Source organism: Chlorocebus sabaeus, chromosome 21 (genome assembly GCF_047675955.1).
Source record: "Chlorocebus sabaeus isolate Y175 chromosome 21, mChlSab1.0.hap1, whole genome shotgun sequence".
NCBI classification, from domain to species: domain Eukaryota; kingdom Metazoa; phylum Chordata; class Mammalia; order Primates; family Cercopithecidae; genus Chlorocebus; species Chlorocebus sabaeus.
The window spans coordinates 10,827,958-10,849,024 of NC_132924.1; the positions used below are offsets into that span (position 1 = coordinate 10,827,958).

The window sequence follows — 21,067 nt, forward strand, 5'->3', positions numbered from 1 at the left end:
TACCAAGTAATCATTTTGAAATCACAGGGGTTGGTTTGGTTGTCATTAGCAAATTGGATTGGTACCTAAAAGCAACGTCTTTCTCCTCTCAGACTTGTTTTTATTTCATTAATTCTGCCATTGTACTAAATTGTTTAAGGAAACTCTTCTAGCCTCATCAAAAAGAAAAAGTGACCTCATGTGCGATGAACCCATCTTGTACATTTCAGATTGGTCAGATTCAGCCCATTCTCACTCATAGCAAATGAAAACAACAATTCAAAAAGCGATTTTGGCTCCTGGCACTAACTGAATGTGACTGCCCCTAGTTCTTGTTTTTGCTGGAGGCTGAGGTGTGAATGCAGAGGCTCAGCAAGCCCTGCACACACCCGGCTGGGTGGATCGGTCAGCCTGGCACCCTCCGACCACCCCAAGAGGCTGGGCCCAAGGACGCAGGTCCACTTCCTGGGCAGACTTGGATTTGAAACTTGCCGGTGCTGAGCCGTATCCCCCATATCGCATGCCGCAATAGTCTAAACACTCATGTTCCCTGCAGAGTCCCCAACTCTGTGTAAGAAAATAACTCTGCAATACTTACTCAACACATGCAGCCTGGTATCAAAATGTCTGCCCTGTGTTTGTTTGCATTTTATTTTCTTGGTCTTAAGCCAGAACAAACTGTCAATAAGGACATGTCTAAAGATTGGGGTATGTGTTGTGGGGAAAGGAAGCCCGGGAAGAAAGCATCTGGGCAGGTTTACTTTAAGCTAACAGGCTGATGTTTCTTGCTGACTGCTAACTCTTCAGGGCCACATACCTAGGGCTCCCCTGCTAAGCCCACACAGAGCTGGCCTCCAAGCCCAGTGACTAAGGGCATAAATCTGGTGATTTTGCAAAGAGAGAGGAATGTTTATAATCCATTAGTAGCCGTTTGGAGAGAAGTAGATGGGAGCTAGTAAGGAAGGAAAATACTGCTGTCTCTCCCTCCTGCTTTTTTGCACTGGAAAATAAAATCACTACGTTGCCATTGGCTCTGGCTTTTGCTAGGTAATCCATTCATACATGCTCAGAATGCAGCCGCCCTGTATTGCATCAAGAGAAGAGCAGGCTGCTCCTCTTTCTTCTCTCAGAGATGCCAAGAGCTTGGCAGCCTCAGGAGAAACACCAAACAAGGTCCTTGGCTGCCTGGTGGCCAGACCTTCCCTCACTCCACAGTGCACACAGGCTGAAAGCTCCTAGCTCATGTCCACTCTTTCTTTTCAGGGCAAGCAGGGCCCCAAGAAGCCAGCCCCACACTGAAGTGTCGGGGAGCAAAGCTGGAGCAGAGGTGGGATGCAAGGTACCAGCAGAGCCTGGAACCAAGCAGCAGCATCCAGGGCAACCCCTAGAGTGTCAAGTGAGGCCGATGGTGGGAGGGAGCTGGACAGGAAAGAACACAGGGATGAAGGACTAGGGCTGAGCACCGGGTCCCCAGACTCCAGAAAGGCAGCTGTAACTGGTGGATAGGGGAGAAACCAGCTGAGAAGCAGCTCCAAGCGCCTGGAACTGGGCTCCTGCTGTTTCTAAAGGGCATGGAGCCCAGAGCCTGGGAGGAGGAAGGTGTTGAAGGGCTGAGACTGTTCAGACCTTGTGCATCCTCTCTGTTACAGTTTCACGCTGACAGCCACACACTAGGATTGCTAGGCACTCAGTAATAAAGTACTTAACTGTGTGCAGTGTAAGGAGAATGCAAACTCTTTTGCAGGAAAGAATTCTTGTTCACTAAAGGACAAAATTATCCTTTTAAATTTTGCTGGCTAAAAATTTGCTCTATCACTCAAGCTGCTTTGAACTCAACCAAACACAGTTCTAAAGAAAAAAGGCAAAATATTCATCCCAATTCAACCTTTTCCTTAAGTCACGCTGGTTGGTTTCTTGTCTAGATTTCTGTCTCCCCCTTGTCCAAAGGTATTTGCTATTTTTATATTATCACAGTGTTTCTATATATGTGTGTGCTGATTTCTTCACATAACATGCTAACATAAGCATGGACCTGTGTTTCTACATAGACTTGATGATCATCATATTTACTGATTTTAATGCCCTTTGAAATGTATATGTCATAATTTAGGTAACTGCCTACTGCTGGACATTCTAGAATTCTAACATGAACATTATTGTATTTGTATTTTTCCTTCTATTGGATTTCCTTAAGGCAGATTATTAAAAGAGAGATTAATGGGCCAGAGTTCTTACAAAGATAAAGTGATTTTTGTTTGTGTGTTTTTTGATATATATTTCCACATTGCTTTCCAGTTAAAACCTGTAGCAACAAGTGTGGGTCTCTCAGATTTCATTACATCTTCATCAACTTGGGGTGGGTTTTTGTTTTTTTTTTGTTTTACTATTGTGCAAAATGGTAGAATCAGTGGAGTTTTTATCTTACATTTGTTTTCTTTTTTTAATTCTTATTGATAGCATTATGTGATATCATTATGTTCCATGTCTCATAGTGAGTGATGTGGTCAAGCATACTTTAAAATAAAGGCAAATACTTTCAAGTAAAAGTATGGCTGTAATTTTGTTTGGCTGGGCTTTAAGCATCCTAAACTAAGAGCAAGCATTTAAAAAGTTTTCCATCTTTCCAAGCATTTAAATCTATTTTCCATTTCAGATTGCTCTTTTATATAGCAATTTCCATTTTTCTCTGCCATATATTTTATTAAAAATTTAAATATATTTAAACCATCACATTTCATGAAAGAGAAAAGCACAACTTTAGTAAAGTGCATTCAAATAATTAAAGTCCATGGCAAAAGTAATAGGGAAGACAATCATGCACGTCTTGTGGTCCTTATTAATGGGTCCACATGCACACTCATCTCCAACCAGCCCCCTTTGTGTAGCTTGTCAGAGGACATTAGCTGAGACTAATCTGGAAGCCACTTCCTGGCTCCCAAATGGACATAGTCACCAAATAAGAAAGACTCATTTATCAGAATAAAAACTTTGCTACGTGAGGGTTGTGCAAAGCTTATTTCATGCATCATTATCTGGGCCTGATTAGCAATGATGGAAATTGGTCCTCAATTTTTAACAATCAGCGGAAAACAAACCTTCAGCTTTCACTGAAGATAGACAATTGCCATAGACATGTCTCTGTATTTCCTGCACAATAGGAAAGTAGAGGCAAGAGCCCTTGCAAAGACAGTTTTTAAATTGTTTTGGCAGCAGTTGTCTCACAGATGCCATTGTCCCTGTGACGCAAATAAAGCCAGATCCGGCTCTCTGAGCAGACGGGTTGACATCTTCCTGGCTGCCCCGTGCCACAGGGGCCACATTATTATGTGTTGTGGCCCCAGATGCAGCTGGTCGTTCCTGGGCTTTGGGGCAGGAGGCCTGGTCCTGGATGCCCGTGTGACCTGGGCAGCTCTGTAGTCTCTCTGTACATAGTTTCATCTCTGTACAACAGTGACAGCAACACGACCTACCTGAAAAACTGTTTGTGAGGGTTATAATAAGATAATTGGTGCAAAAGAGCTGTGTTCGGGGGCTGGCACAAAGGCATGCAGGCAGGCCTCATGCTGCTAGGGGCTTCCTCCTGTTGAGTCTGAGAGGGGACCCTGGGAAGGGGCTTGCAGGGTCAAGGGTGGAGCGGTTATTCCTGTTACTGTTGCTGTGAGGTTTTTTGGCTATCCTCATTGTCTTTATGTTCCAGTTCAAGATCCCAGGGAGTACAGCTCTTCAATGGGCATTATCAAGCCCCCAAGCCCTGCCCCTGCAAGTGGCATTATCAGGCTCCCTGTCACCCACCCAGGGTAGAAATTAAGCCAAAGTAAACACAGAGTCTGTAAAAGTCATTTATAGTCGGGGAGTGAAATTTCTCGTTTTCTGAGTATGGCAGGGTGGGCCACTGCTAGGGTGGACACAAATGGAGGCTGAGCTTATGAAGTTGGTGGGACTTCTGGGAACCCTCCTCCAGGCAGCTCTGCACAACCCTCCCCACGGGCCTCCTAACAGCAGGCAGATCCTGCGCCAGAGGTATGTAGCCTTTATCACTGGGACCTCGAACGATGCTGCACTCAAATCCCCAAGTGCCGAGGAACAGCCAGGCTGTGCAGTGTCGAGGTGAAGTGGACCAGCCCCCAGCCATGTGCACATACTTGGCCTCCAGATGGCTTCACTCCTTCTTGCCAGGTGCCAGGTGCAGGGAACTTGCTGTAGTGCGAGGCAGAGATGCAAGCAAATCCTGGATCACATAAACCCGTCTTTTGTGCAGTGGAAATAAAACTTTGACTTCAGTCTGCAGAGTGAATGAAAGCTGTGTGTGGTTTGGTTACTTTTAACACTTTGGGGCCACACACACACCATATATCACATGCACACCACATGTAAGACATATACTCCACACATGCACACATGGCACCTGCATCCCACACACCTGTGCACACGCACGGGAGACGCACACACCCATGAACGATCTGCGTCTCCGTAGTTCTGAGGACAGCAGCAGTACAGTGAGTATGTGACTGCTTGAATTTGAGTATGAGCTGTTCTATCCTCAGATATTCCTGGAAAGGAGTACATTAAATCAATAGTAAGAGAAATGAGTGCTCCTTTCTCTTTGGTCTTCCCCAGAACTGAAAAAGCTGCCACAGCCTCAAATGATGAAGAAGACCTATTAATTACTGGACAGTTCCATAAAACCCTTGCAGAACTTGATGAAGACCTGGAAGGTAAGAACCACCTGATCTACTACTTTGATACTATGCTGCATGAAAGTAGGTGCCGACAGTAACTTCCTCTGAGCATACTTTGATGTATCTATGTGAGGAAACGGCCTTCAGAAGGAATTCCAGACCAGTTTGGTGAAAGCCTGGATGTGAGGCACACACAGTTTTCCAGTAGACTGCTTTTTATCTGGGCCGCCAAGCAGTACCTGGAAACATCCAGACCGCTGCTTACAGTGTGCTCTGAATAATACTAATTTTGCGCATTAAAAAGTATGCTGCACATGTTAAAGAATAAAAAGGGTGGTGCAAAAGATAAACATTTCCTCATTAAGACTTCTCTTGATTTGCTAATATATGGCATCTCTCTCAATGAGAAATACTCAGCCTTTTGACCACAATGAAGCCATTTATAATGGAGCATCTCATGGCACTGCTATTATATTGATATATTTTGGGGAAATAATACTGGAAGGCCAAAGCAGATGGCAAATAATTGCAGTAAACAGCTAGGGAATCTTTCAAACAAAGCAGCTATATTATTTTCTCCAACGCATATGTTGAAAATAAACTAAAAATTAGATATTTATCATGCCTTAAAAAGAGAGAGAAGATAACAGACTGCAAAACTGACGAGTTGTTTTTGTCTGACTCACTTTTCAGTTTCCTGTCCTGAGAATGTATAGCTGACAGAGCTAAAAATCTGAATCAGCCATAGTGTGTCCCGCAGGCTCTGACCCCACGACCATTGCATTGTTTGGTGCTTGGAAGAGCCATGGTAATTCTGAGATACTCAAAAGACTTAGTCATCTGCTTCCTTAAGAAGTTAAAACTAGAGCCCGTGGTCCTCTGGATTCTGTTGTGCTTCCAGTGGACATGAGAAACATGGAGGTCAAAACCCAAAACTCACTTTTATGTTTCTATGTTGAGACAGTTTTTCCAGAGGCTTGGATCTAGAAATCAATTTTTTTTTTTTTTTTTTTTGAAACGGAGTCTCGCTCTGTTGCCCAGGAGTGAAGGATGTTGGCAGCACGTTGTAACTGAATACCTTGCCTTGAAACATCATGGATCTGCAAACAGCTGTGTTGAGTAATGAAAGTTGAGATTCTGGCCCCAGGCATATTATGTAGATTACAAACCCAAATAACATTTTAAAACGTATGTAAATAATGTATTCAAAAGTAACCTCAGGGAAATCAAAGTCATGGCTGCAATTACACTAAGTAATTGGCGTGGGAAACATCTGTGATTTGTGTTTGTCCCTCTTTGCAGAAATGGAAGACAGCTATGAAACCGACACCAGCTCCCTTACCAGCTCCGTCCATGGTACATCTAACCACTGCCCACAGGATGCCATGGTCCCTCACGGCGACACAGATGCAATCCCAGTAACATTCATAGGGGAAGTTTCAGATGATCCTGTAGATTCGGGGTTGTTTTCCAATAGAAACAACAATGCTGGGTCTTTCGACTCGGAGGGTGTTACCAACAGGAGAGCCTCCCTGGCGCCACTTCAGGCTGAGCACAGCCAGCCCCCTGGAAAGGCAAGGGAAGAAGTACCTGCCCTGCACCCCGCTTCCCATGACATGGGAAAAGGAATCCGTGTGGCCTTATCCAACATCTGTAAAGACGGAAATCTAATGGAAACAGCGCCCAGGGTGACTTCTTTTGCTTCGAATCTTCACACAGACAACCTAAATGCAAAAGTGAAAGACAAAGTGCATGGCTGTGCTGACGGGGAGAGGACTCAGGCCACAGAGAGAGTGAATTTCCAACCAGTGAATGAAAAGGAGGACAATGATAAAAACGCTGCCCTGGCACCAGCATCATGGCACCAACGAGGCCAAAACCCAGGGAGAAGCTACAGACTGAAGCACGGCCTCACAACATATAAAATCATTCCTCCAAAGTCAGAGATGCGACGTTACGACAGAGACGTGTCCCTCTCCACCGGCGCCATTAAGATTGACGAGCTGGGGAACTTGGTGAATCCCCACACCACCGGCATCAGGATCATCTCCCTGTCTTCGTCTGTGCCTGAAGCAGAATCTCAGCCCATTGGGAAAGTCAGAGAGTTCTGGAGGTGCAACTCTGTGGAAAAGCACCTGGGTCAGCCCTTGGAGAACTCTGCCAGGGGACCCTCCTCCCCGCCTGTGCGCACCCAGATGCAGCATCCAGAGAGCAGACGCCAAGCAGACCCCAAGCCAATATTGCCCCAGCAGCAGTCTGCCCACCATGAGGGCCGGAACCCCCTCGAGGAGGGGAGAAGCCAGCCCCCCACCATGGGCATGGGTCACGTGAAGGTGCCAGCAGCTCACAACACAGAAGTCACATTTCTCAAGCCTCAGAGAAGAACATCCAGCCAGTATGTGGCCTCTGCCATTGCCAAGCGCATAGGACCCCCGAAAGTCCATGCTGACGTGGTAAGGCCGCACGGTCATGCCGAGAAGGCTTATGCAGGCAGGGTGCCAGTGCTGGCTGCACCACCTGTACCTGTGAAAGATGACAGGACCTCCAGCCCACACTCAGAGACACAAGGTTGGAAGGATGGTGCCCAGCGGCCCTGTGTCACTCCTCCTGACAACCATGGGGAAGACTCAGCAGTGGGAGCCCCTCCTAGCAGGGAGGTCAGCAGCCCACACAGGAAGTTGTATACTCAGGATGGACCTGCTGCTATCCACAGAAGCTCCTGTTTTTCACTGGTTCAGTCTTCCCAGAGGGATGGTGTTTCTGTGGGACAGAGCTGTGGTTTCAGTGGAAAGCAAAGCACAAGTAACCAGGAGGCCAACTCAGCATCTGAACCCAGACACGCACCTGATGGTACAGACCCCCCCCCTCCACACATGTCCAATGCCCAGGCCTGCAGCAGGGAGCTGGCCAATGGCTCTGTGCATGCCCCAGGCCGTGGCGAGCCTTCCCATCCTCCAGAAGGGTCTGGCACAGAAAGCCACATTCTCCTAGAAAGAGAGGAAAAGCCCAATATGTTCTCTACAGATGGAAATGAAACAGACAGTATTTGGCCACCTAGTATTTTTGGGCCGAAGAAAAAATTCAAACCTGTTGTCCAGAGACCAGTCCCAAAAGACACATCCCTGCACTCTGCCCTGATGGAAGCCATCCACTCTGCAGGAGGGAAGGACAGGCTACGCAAGGTGAGGATGGCAGCCTCCAGGGCAGGCTGCAGAGAGGTCTTGGGCAGGCCTTCCGCACCTGCCCACTTCAGTGCATGGGTCTCAGTCTCAGAATAAAGCGGAGGAGAGAGAGAGACGGGATGAGGATAACACTGAGGCTTACCACACAGGTTTCATTTTAACTAGAATTCCCTGCCTCCAGATATTTGTACTGAACTACTAAAGGGACAAAATGGATGGGTGTGAGACTAGTCCACACTGACTTCAGGCCCCTGGCTGCTCCGTGGGAAAGGTAACAGCCGGTGATGTCCATCTACAGGGCCAGAGGAGTGGAGAGGCCAGGGGCAGGACCCAAGTATGCTCATCCTTGAACAATGGAACGGGGGAGAAAGTTCAGGCAGGGCCACTTCTTTCCCATATGCATTTGTAGCAGTGGCAAACTGTCATTCTTCAGTAACACAGGAGTAATTTTAGGACACGACTTGCCCACTGTCTAGGCACTTAACATACCACAAGTATTATCTCATTTGCATGCTACACCAATGCTGATAATAAGGAGATACTTCTTCCATTTTGCAGATGAGGAAACTGAGGCACAGTGAGGCCAAGGGGCCTAGTCCAAAGTCAGGCACTAGCTAGTGCGGGCCATGGATTCTCTTCTGGGTCTGCAAGATGTAAACACACACATCAGCTCTGGAACGCTAGGATGAATAACAGGAATGATCTGCCATTCAGAGGCAGTTTGAAACTACCCCAGATGCGCTGCAACTACCCCAGATATGCAGCCTTTGATTCTTATGTGTACCTTCTCATAGACAGGGGTGTAAAACTGACCCTATAGGTCTCAGCTGACGTAAGTGGATTTTCTTTCTTTTTTTTTTTTTTTCTTTTCCTGAGATAGAGTCTCACTCTGTGGCCCAGGCTGGAGTGCAGTGGCACGATCGTGGCTCACTGCAACCTCCGCCTCCTGGGTTCAAACAGTTCTCCTGCCTCAGCCTCCCAAGTAGATGGGATTACAGGCATGAGCCACCGTGCCTGTCCCATGAGTGGGTTTTCTCATGAGCTGCCTTACAGTTCGCATTTCTCCATGTTCTCAGTGAAATATGTGACACTGTTAATATTCTAGACAGCAGAACACACCGGGGAGGGCAGGCCAGCGAAACTGTCCTACACGGAGGCAGAGGGAGAGCGATCTGCACTGCTGGCAGCTATCCGCGGACACAGCGGCACCTGCAGCCTGAGGAAGGTAAGAGGTGAAGGGCCTTCCATGGTGCCAGGAGGTCAAACTCACTCACCCCTTCTCCCCAGGCACCTGGGTGGTGGCTCCAGAAGCTTCTGTTCTTCTGAGTGGATAGTGAACCATCCGTCTTTAGAGTGGCCAACCCAGCCTGCCTGAGACACTGGAGTGGAAACCCTGCTCCAGGAGCCTGGGGCAGCCATGGCAAGGAGCAGTGAGAGCTTCCAGACTCTCTCTCAGCCTGTGCTGAAGCACAGTTCCTTCCTGTGCCTAGAACTGAGTCACTTGGACACCTGGCATGGCTTCCAGGCTTCACTAACTGGACAACCAGAACTGAAGCCACTGCACACCCTGAAAAAAGTTGTTGCATGAATATAGCGCTGGTTTTTGCACAACCTCGGGAGCCAATATGGACTTGAGTTTAGGGCAGAATGGTCTCGTCTTAGTTTCCAGGCACAGAAATTGAGGGAAAATGCTACTTGTACATCACTCATTAGGTTCTGAGTGCGTGTCTTGCCCCCATTAATGGGTTGGATATATGTGTCCAGCCTCTATGTCTATTCTTACATACCAAGAAAAGTCATGAGGTCAGAGAGTTCTCAGTAAGGCAGGACTGCCAACTTCTGGTCTCTGGGATCAGTTGCTTGGCTGCCGACAGAGCATGGGGGCAGATGTCTCAGCCATGAAGTGGACAAACTTCCTGGGATTATTGCAAAAGAACTGTCTCAGGTCCAAGGGTAAGATAATCAGCCGTATGCTGCTCTCTCAGAACCTTTGGGGACAGTGTCACTGTCTTAGTCTGTTTGGGCTGCTATACCAGAAGCCGACAGACTCGGTGGCTTATAAATGACAGAATTTTATTGCTCACAGTTCTGGAGGCTCAAAGTCTAAGATCAAGGCACCAGCAGATTCAGTATCTTGTGAGGGCCCATGTTCTGGTTCATAGACAGTGGCTTCTCTCTGCGTCCTCATGTAGTAGCAGGGCTGAGAGATCTCCCTGGAGCCTTTTTTGTATAAGAGGGCTAATCCTATTCATGAGGGCTCCACCTCATGACCTAGTCACCCCCAATCCTCCTCTCCTCATGCTACTACCTTGGGCATTGGGATTTCACACCTGAATTTTGGGAGACATTCACTCTATAGTAGTCATTTAATCATCTCATTGCCAGGTGGCATCCTCTGCCTCTGAGGAGCTCCGGAGCTTCCGAGATGCTGCGCACTCTGCACAGGGCTTGGAAAGTCCTCTGCTAGAAGATCTTGGCCTTCCGCCCCCTCCAGTCGTGCCCCCACCACCTCCTCCACCCTCCCAGGCTCTCTCTGCACCAAGGACGGCCTCCAGGTCCAGCACAGACACCCCCAGCAACACCGTGGACGCAAGGCAAGCCTTGATGGATGCCATCCGCTCCGGCACAGGGGCTGCGAGACTGAGAAAGGTGACGGCAACTGTGCGTGTGCATTTCTGTGGGGCCAGAGGGATGGAGGTGTGGCTCAGATCCAGGGACACACTTGCCTGTGAGCAGGAGCCATGGGGCGGTCACATGGGAGTAGGGTGGGAGAGAGCCGGCGTTGCTGTGTCGCTCACATGTACTGACCAGAGTGGCAGATGAAGGCTTCCGTCCGCGAGTGAGGAAGTCAGCCTCCTGCATAGTAGGTGCCGGCTCCAGTCCTCAGTTCCTTGGTGACGGTGACAAGTGGAATCTAAACCCCACTGTAACCCCAGCGCAGTCCCACTCTAACCCACAGTTTCTACTGGTCCATAGAGAGGATGGAAGGTCATCCATTTGGGGCCCCACAGAGCACACATCACAAATTCATGGCCCTCAGCCTGCATGGAAGCCTCCAGCCTTATTCATTCATTCATTCATTCACTCACTCACTCACTCACTCATACATGCTTGCATTCCAGCCTAATGTTGGACAGTTATGGAATCTGAAGTCCCTTGGGCAGAGCATGCACTTTCTGGATCTCCCCGGCTTTCTCCCCAGCTTTCTCCCCAGCTTCTCACAGTTTGGTCTTGTGCTGGTCTGCACATTACTGCCCACCTGGCCCCTGCAATAGAATTCCCAGATTAAAGGGCTGCTTGGGCCAGGTGGCTTCTGAGACCTGTTTCAATTCTGATGTGATTCAGTAGATGGACTGACCCTCCGTCCCTGCCCATTCCTAGTGAGTGTGGGGAGTTACGCTAATCATTGGGAGGCTGGAAAAAGATTTCTTTCTGAGTGATTATTTCCAGATCCTAAGCTTATGTTTTCACTTGTATCCAAGGGGTTAGTGCTAAAGATTATCCTCACTTTCTATATAAAGTAGGCCAGGCTCAGAGGAGTGAGTCGCTTGGCTTGGTCACACAGGGCCTGGACTTAGATGTGGATCACTTTGGGCACAAGAAGTGCTCATCCCCAGGTCACAAGCTATGTGCTCTGTAGAGAGCAGGTAACCCCGGAGACTCTGGGTAAGCCACTCTCACGTAGGACTACTGGCACCATGGAGAAGAGAGACAGTTGTCCAGATCTCCCACTCAGAAGCCTCGGGGCACTGAGAACAGAGGAGGCCCCATGCCCTGCAGGCAGCCCTACTGTGAAAGGTACTGCCTCGAGGGATGGGTCTCCGCAGACACCCAGAGGTCACAACTTTGTTTCCCTGTGCAAGAACAGCCTGAGCACCCACTGATTCAGTGGCTCTGTGCGCTCCCCAGGGGCTATTTGTGATGGCTCTCAGGTCAGCTCCCCAGAGCTTGTCCCGGTGTGAGGGTGAGGCATTCATAACTGTGTGATGTGGCCCTGAGACCTCAGCCAGCACAGATGCTAGCCTCTCATCACTGAATGCACAGCCCACCCACAGATACTGGGGAGAAAAATCTCCTTACCCAGATGGCAAGGGATGTGGCAAGTTTTATGCCATCTCCTCAGGATGGGGGGCAATTAAAAATTACTTAAGGCTCTTTGGTTTTCTTTATGCTTTTTTGTTCCTATGGAATTTATGTGTTATCGAATATAAGTACTTATGTAAAATGAGGGAAAAGTGAAGAAATTGGGGTGAATGGCTAAATAGGGGTCATAAAAATGAGCACAAATTCTGTTGAAGATGGCTCTTGAGGTGCAGCTCTGAGGCATCCTCTCTGCCCCACACACGACAGCCACCGATTTCAAGGGCTGGTCATTGGAAGGCTCTCTGGAGGAGGATGAAGCCGTGCGGCTGGGATCAGCTCTGTCACTCTACTGATCCCAGGGTACATTTCTGAGCTTCTAAAACTATTTCTCAGTGTAAGTCCACGGGACATCTGCATCTTGAATCATATTTTTCAGCCTACAAATCTGCAATTTTCCAATGCTTTCCAAGTGACTGTACATTGAGGTTGGAGACAATTGTCTATCTCATTTGAGCCTTTCATGCATTTTGAATTGCACCAACTAGGATCCCGTGAAGGCCATGACTGCACACTGTACTCACTGCTTTATAAAACTCATCTCAGTGACTGGTTTCTGCATCCTTCTCTTTTACCCTATCCATCTTGTGCAGAGTCATGAAGGGCCTGGGGCCCTGAGAAACTGAAAGCTGGCCCAGGGTCCACAGCCAGCAAGTGGAGGAGATAAATTTAACACTAGGACTTTTGGCTTCTGAGAATGCGTTCTTCTGCCTTACAGAAAGGAAAAAAAAATAAGTTTGGGACTAGCCCAAAAGAACAGAGGAAGCTGTGCTGTGAGACAGAAAACGAGGAGAAACGCACAGCCACGGAGAGAGAGAGGCCAGGCCTGGACAAGGCCGTGGGCGTTGGTGCCGCGCAAGGCCCAGGCATGCTTGGAGGGAAAGGTCACCGCGGCTATAAAGTGCTGGCCAGGGCGGGAGCCGGGCTTGTGTTTCTCGCACAGTCTCAGCCATCTGTCAGCTGCTTCAAAGGGCATTCAAAAGTCCAGGTTTTGATTGTTTCTTGGATTAGTCCGAGTCGTGTGGTCTGCCTTATCCACCCTGGAAAGTTCTAGGCAATTAATATTTATGTGGTATTTCTGAGGTTTTGATGCCCCGTGCCATTTACAAGATGCTCCCGGGCTGAAAGCTGGGCCCTGAGTTCCTCGGCTGAGTCCTGCGCTGGAAACCGCGTTCCCCTCAGTCTCATTATTACTACCATGCCCGGTGATCCCAGCGCCTTCCTGCAATTGACTCTTTATCACAGAACCACAAAAAAATCCGCTGAAGCAAGCCTGCCCTAGGAGGACAGGAGTTGGGTGATGGACCTGCCCTCCTGGCTTCTGTTCGGCATTCATCAGGGAGACTCAGGTGCAGGGGGCCAAGGTGGCCTCACCTGGACCAATGATTCCTTCTCTTGAAGACATTAACCAACTGCATTTCCTAGCAGTTTTCCCTGTCTGCTCATTTGTGTTGAGAGTAGATCTGTGGTCACAGGAAACTTTGCGATTCGGGAAATGAATTACAATTTTTTTAACAAGCCTGGTTAGATGATGCTTTTCTGCTATGCATGGATCCTGGAGGTTATATTGTCTTTGTAGTAAATACACTTTGGTGTATGGTATGGCATGCGAACATCAAATTATATGGACTTTGCCTCTTATGATTTAGTTTTATTTCACCTTTTGGACTTTTAAAGCTATGCTGGTTGGGCATAGTGGCTCACACCTGTAATCCCAGCACTTTGGGAGGCTGAGGCGAGAGAATTGCTTGAAGCTAGGAGTTTGATACCAGTCTGGGCAACATAACAAGACCCCCATCTCTACAAAATATAGAAATGAGCCAGGTGTGGTGGCACGGGCCTGTCGTTCCAGCTCCTTGGGAGGTGAAGGTATGAGGATTTCTGAGCCCGGGAGTTCAAGGCTATAGTGAGCTATGATCATACCACTGAACTTGCATCAGCCTGGGTGACAGAGCAAGATCCTTTCTCTTTAAAAAATAATAAATGAAATTTTTTTTAAAAATAAAAATGTTAAAAGCTATGCTAACCTTGAGGAAAATACAGTAAATTCAGGGGCTCCCACTGTGTGCAGTGTTCATCGATTCTCCATAGGTTCTCAGTAGATGTAGAGTTTCCTGGGTCGTCTTTTGGGTGTTCAGCGAGGGCTCCAGAATAGCATTGCTGGGAGCACATCCCGGAATAGAGGGGTGTCCCTGGCTTTCCCAGCGCTGCAGTGCATGAATCTACAGGCTCTCCTCCTCCCCATAGCAGTGCAGCCTCCTCCTTTTAATGAGGGTGCCCAGCTATGCTGGGAAGGTATTCTGGGACAGTCGCAGGCAAACTGGGTGATTGGTCACCCAACCTGAAATACACAAGTTTCACATTGGCAGTAATGCTGCCCATGATCAAATACAAAAGGGTAAATTTAATGTAGGAGGAATAATTACCTTAAGAGTGACTTTGCCATTTTTCAAGGCAATTGAAATTACGTTTGTCTTCATGGTGTGAATCCAATAATGTCTCTGCCTCTGTATTTGTGGCTGCCAGAGAAACTTCCAGCTGCGTTTCTCCTCCAGCTCCAAATAAGAGCATTTGCAGCTCGGCTGTTCCACTTCCTCAGTGGAACACCCACTCCTCCTGAAGGCAGTGTTCAGATCTGCCCCTACCCCACCCCACACTCAGTACTTGCTTCCACTCAGCCCTGCGTTCATATTAAAGGCAAAGCTGTATGCGTCTGACTGTCTTTGTCGATCTGTTTTAAATGCATTATTTCAGAAGGCCTGGAATGTACAACAAGTACCCTCCTAATCCATGTGTATATTTAAAACATTCATGTCTAGTGCTTCATTCCACAAGCATTTCCGGAGAACCTACCAGGGTCTGGGCACTGTCAGAGCTGCTTGTGATAGACGAAAGAAGCATCATCTGTGCCCTCAGGAGCTCTCAGCCAGAGGAAGGGGGCGGGGACGCGGAGTCTTTTCTTGACCTTACAAACTTTTCAAAAGAAGCTGGGACAGGCTAATCCCGATGACTTGTGGATCTTTCCTCCCAGGAGGGCAGCAGGGCAAGCATCTACCCCAACACCTTCTTGGAAGTCAAGGTCGTAGCTCCCCTTTGACAGGTGCAAAAATGGGGCACAGACATCATAAGTGACTTCTCCCAGCCCTTCCGTAGGTCCTACTGCTGCTGGGCCCAGACACCTTATCAGCTCCTGGCTGCTTTGGGAAACGTCCCATTGAACTGAGTTCCAGTCTCTTGTCTGGGCCCTCAGGTGCCTGTTTTCCCATGGCAGGATTAATTGATGCGGGCCACATGCGTCATGACACTTGGCCTTGACCACAGACCTTGTGAGAAATGATTAGACATGTAACAGTAACAGGAGGCCCCAAACCAGGAAAGAGAAAAAACACAGCAACTCTCCTTTCGTCTAAGCCCCAGGTCCTCACATGTGCATTGGAGAACTCCAACTTGCTGTGACTAGGGAATAGCAGTTTCTATCAGTAGGTGAATGCGACCCAAAGTACAATTGCATCACCCCTGGGTTTGGTTGCTCCTAATGTAAACCTGTGGTATGCTTTGGTTAATGTGAAATTGTCCTGAGACCCAGGGGTCAGTTCTGTCTTTGCAGACTCTTTGCATGTGACTGTTCTGCTTGTTGCAGCTCTACTGAGTCAGCTGCCTCTTCTGCAAATAGAATGAGGAGGAACTTGTTGGGAGAAGCACACCTACCACAGTGACCACCCTCAGGGCCAGCAAATGCTGTTCTCCACTCCTCCAGAGCTGTTCCCCACATTTGACCAGCTCATTCCTGACTTATCCCTTTGTTCCTTGATTAATCTCACATCTTCAGAAAGAAAGCCTCCCTCAGTCTAGATTAGGTTCCCAATACAGCATCCCATAATTTTTCCTTCATAATGCAAACCACAGCTCTAATTTCTCTAGCAATTGGTGTGGCTTTTGTTGCATGCTTGCTTCTCCTTCCACATCATGAGTCCCATGAGTCTTGCCCGTCATATCACGTGATGGAAGGGCAGACACGCTCCCTGGTGCCTCCTTGATAAGAATACCAATCCCTTCGTGAGGTTCAACCCCCATGACCTCATCAAATTCCAGAGTCCCACCTCCTAATACCACTATCTTGGAGGTTAGGATTTCAGCACGAGAATTTGGGAGCACACAAGCATTCAGACTGTAACACTCCCCCTATTAATAAGTGGGGCCCTCAGGAAGCATCTGGCTAAGTGGAACACTGTGTTTGTACAAGTAGATCATAGGTGTCTAATCCTTTGGCTTCTCTAGGCCACACTGGAAGACAAATTGTGTTGTACAACATATAAAATACACTAACGATAGCTGATGAGCTTTAAAAAAATTGCAAAACAAATCTTATATATATAGTTTTTGAGATGGAGTTTATCTCTTGTTGCCCAGGCTGGAGTGCAGTGGCACGATCTCAGCTCGCCGCAACCTCCACCTCCCGGATTCAAGCTATTCTCCTGCCTCAGCCTTCCGAGTAGCTGGGATCACAGGCATGCGCCACCACGCCCAGCTAATTTTTTATTTTTAGTAGGGATGGGGTTTCTCCATGTTGGTCAGGCTGGTTTTGAACTCCCAACCTCAGGTGATCCGCCTGTCTTGGCCTCCCAAAGTGCTGGGATTTCAGGTGTGAGCCACCGCGCCTGCCCTCATAATGTTTTAAGAAAGTTGATGAATTTGTGTTGGGATACATTAAAGTGGTCCCAGGCCATGGGTTGGACAGGCTTGAAATAGATGTTAAATCCCTGCCATGGGAGTTCAGGAAGAGGGCCCGAGGGAACCTAGAGAAGAGAGGGATATGGAGGAGCATCGGGAAAAGGGCAAGTGCGCCCAGTGTCAGACAGACCCGAGTTGTGTCGACTCTCTCGGTTCTTCTGGGCCTTGGGGCTTCACTTCCTCATCTGTAAGATTGATGCAAGGGAGGCGTGAGAGAGCATGCACAGGGCAAGGTCTGCATCACCACCACTATCACTAGCACCACCACCACCACCACTACCATCATCACTACCATCACTGCCATCACCACCACCATGATTACCATCACCATCACCACCACAATTACCACCATCATCACTGCCACCACCACGATTACCATCACCACCACGATTACCACCACCATCACCACTGCCACCACGATTACCATCACCACCATTACCACCATCATCACTGCCGCCGCCACCACCACCACCACAATTACTATCACCACCATCACCAGCACAATTACCACTATCATCACTGCCACCACCACCACCACCACCACCACCACGATTACCACCACCATCACCACTGCCACCACCACCACCACAATTACCATCACCACCATCATCACTACCATCACCAGCACAATTACCACTATCATCACTGCCACCACCACAATTACCACCACCATCACCACTGCCATCACCACCACCACCACGATTACCATCACCACCACAATTACCACCACCATCACCACTGCCACCACCACCACCACAATTACCATCACCACCATCATCACTACCATCACCAGCACAATTACCACTATCATCACTGCCACCACCACAATTACCACCACCATCACCACTGCCATCACCACCACCACCACGATTACCATCACCACCACAATTACCACCACCATCACCACTGCCACCACCACCACCACAATTACCATCACCACCATCATCACTACCATCACCAGCACAATTACCACTATCATCACTGCCACCACCACAATTACCACCACCATCACCACTGCCATCACCACCACCACCACCACGATTACCATCACCACCACGATTACCACCACCATCACCACTGCCACCACCACCACGATTACCATCACCACCACGATTACTACCATCACCACTGCCACCACCACCACGATTACCATCACCACCACGATTACTACCATCACCACTGCCACCACCACCACGATTACCATCACCACCACGATTACTACCACCATCACCACTGCCACCACCACCACGATTACCATCACCACCACGATTACTACCATCATCACCACTGCCACCACCACCACGATTACCATCACCACCACGATTACTACCATCACCACTGCCACCACCACCACGATTACCATCACCACCACGATTACTACCATCACCACTGCCACCACCACCACGATTACCATCACCACCACGATTACTACCATCACCACTGCCACCACCACCACGATTACCATCACCACCACGATTACTACCACCATCACCACTGCCACCACCACCACGATTACCATCACCACCACGATTACTACCATCACCACTGCCACCACCACCACGATTACCATCACCACCACGATTACTACCACCATCACCACTGCCACCACCACCACGATTACCATCACCACCACGATTACTTCCATCACCACTGCCACCACCACCACGATTACCATCACCACCACGATTACTACCATCACCACTGCCACCACCACCACAATTACCATCACCACCACGATTACTACCATCACCACTGCCACCACCACCATGATTACCATCACCACCACGATTACTACCATCACCACTGCCACCACCACCACCATCACCACCACGATTACTACCATCACCACTGCCACCACCATCACCATCACCACTGCCACCACCACCACCACGATTACCATCACCACCATCGCCACCACAATTAGCATCATCACTGCCACCACCACCACCATCACCACCACCACCACCACCACAATTACCACCATCACCACATGGAAAGTACCTAGAATACTTCCTGTGTGCTTACCATGTGCCAGACACCATTTCAAGCATGACACAAGTCCACTGATTAAAACATCAGCTTAACCAAACAAGCAATTTATTATTGTCATTATTATGGGTATGTCTCCAATATAAAGATGAAAAAACTGAAGTTATAGAGGGTAACTCGCCCCACATCAAATGTTAGTCACGATCCTCTCAGGCCCACCTGAGCAGAGGGCAAGTCTTCAGACGCACACCCACACAGCCCAAGAGGCAGTGTCCTCTGTCTGGACCAGAACCCCAGGGCCCACCTCCCAGTTCCCTTGACCTTGGGCCTCTGCATCCTGCTAGTCGTCCTTCCCTGGCAGCCTTTACGAGGAAACTGGAGCATGGAAGGTCTATGAGGACAGCCCTGATCACAGCCTCCTTTCTGCAGGTCAAAGGAACTGGGAGGGAGGTTCCAGGAGTACTGTTGCAAGAGTGGCTGTGCCCAGAGCTCTCTAGCACTGGAAGATCTGCATCCTGGGCTTATTGATAGATACCAAATAACTGTGAATCTCTCTTCCCTGCAGGTGCCCTTGCTCGTGTGAATGAACAGAGGCCAGAGAATTGCAGAAACCCACCTGTAAGACGCCCACAGGCATCACTCAAGGAGTCTGCATTGCCAGGAACATCAAGTTTTGGTGTTACTTTCTTGTCTACAGGCCAAAATGTGCGCAGTTGATTTTCGGTGTGTTCCTGTATAAACAGCTCGAAAGGAAAGGAGAAGATGCTGCGTTGCTGCGCAGCTCATGTGCCAAGGAAATGTGTTTTGCCTCTGAATATCTTAAGTTGCTAATAAATGATTCTTGTTGGCAGGTTAATGGGACTATAAATGCTGGAGCCCAACACTCACACTTAATTATATTTATGGGCAAAGTGAAAGGAATCATGCCTTACACTGATTTTGGACCTTTGAGACTTTTACCACATGCAGATGGAGGAAACCACTTACTGATTTAAGATCTTTTGAATTTTAGAAAAAAATATATGAATCAGTTGGAACAATCTGAATGTGATATGCTCCATGATGCTGTGTGTTTTGGTAGTAAGGAAAAAAAAAAAAAAGAAAACAGTGGGAAGCTTTTCAAAGGTAGCTTTGATAGCTGGTAAAACTACTGGATTCTTCTTCCTCAAATATTTGGGGCTAACACTTCACAGAGGGTCATAGTCCATGATCTGACCAACTGAGTTTTTTAAAATCAACTATTACCACTCAGAAAACAATCCTACATGATCATGTGGCCAGGGCATGCCTGAGTCCTCCAAGGGTGGCGGGTGGCTGAGGTCACAACACCACTGGAGTGGATGGGAAGTGCCCCACATGGACATCTGTTCCCCGGGCTATGAAGTGACATAGGCCTCCTCCATGGTGTCTGTGTACAGAGCCTGGTAACTTCTCTAGGAGCCTTCTGGAATCCTGCAGAGGGTCAAGGAGCAGGGATGTTGGATGCCCTCCTATCACAGAGTTCAGATCAAAGTTGCGCTGAGAGCGTCACAGTTTTGGTTCAGACTTGACACGTTTGCCAACAGCTTGTTGGCTCCCTTTGTATGATATCGTGGTCTTCTCCTAGCACATGGTGCCCAGTCACCAATATTTGTAATGAGGTTTAACTACAGCAGTAGTTTTTCATATCTATATCTCTAAAACATTTTGTTATAGTGAAAAAAAACAGTAATAGAAATCAAGATGTGTTGATGAAATAAAATCTGTATCCGAGTGAGAAAACAAGTGTAGTGAGGTCACTTGAATGTTTCACAGCGATCTCAGATCTGGGCCTCAGGTAGAATGGAAGCTGTTTTGCATTCACTGATGAACGTTGCTAAACTCTTGGTGAGGCATGAGCTGCCAGCCAATTGCTCTTCATCACAGCTGTCTACTACTTGTCTTTTAGTGCCACAAATAAAAGGAAAGCAAATCTCAGCTGTTGTGTGAATTTCATACTACAGTCGGTTTGGATACCCCTTTTCCAGAATGGGAAGGACGGATTCATTTATTCAACCAACAATGTTTCCGGCTCCCTCCTGCACTCCTCCATTCCCTGGGTTACATGCAGCTGACAAACAGGCAGAAATCCCCACACTTGTGAAATTCGTGTTATGTTACTATGGAGGAGACAGATCATAGATGTGATATAAGTAAGCAAAATGTTGAGTATATTTAGATGCTGATAAGTATAAAGAAGAAAAACCAGGAAAGGGGGATGGAGACAGGGTGATGAAGAAAGGCCCAGTAAGAAAGTAACCATTGAGTAAAAACCTGAAGGAAGTGAGGGAGCAAACTCCAGATGGACACATGATTGGCAGCGAGAAGAGTGAGTGCAAAGGCCCAGGG

The 21,067-nt window shown here is 48.2% G+C and overlaps 1 protein-coding gene across 4 annotated transcripts in view; it reads left to right on the top strand.

The window, feature by feature from the left end:
• The window catches only part of COBL (cordon-bleu WH2 repeat protein), a 301,591-nt gene extending 280,935 nt beyond the window's left edge, over positions 1-20,656 (top strand). For all 4 annotated transcript variants that reach the window (XM_007981297.3, XM_007981296.3, XM_007981295.3 and 1 more), the window contains 5 exons: positions 4,597-4,694; positions 5,961-7,840; positions 8,946-9,065; positions 10,226-10,489; positions 19,266-20,656. In XM_007981297.3, coding sequence (XP_007979488.3) covers positions 4,597-4,694; positions 5,961-7,840; positions 8,946-9,065; positions 10,226-10,489; positions 19,266-19,283 — 2,380 coding nt within the window. In that variant the 3' untranslated portion in view covers positions 19,284-20,656. The remainder of the gene's footprint in view (positions 1-4,596; positions 4,695-5,960; positions 7,841-8,945; positions 9,066-10,225; positions 10,490-19,265) is intronic.
• The last annotated feature ends 411 nt before the right edge of the window (positions 20,657-21,067 follow it).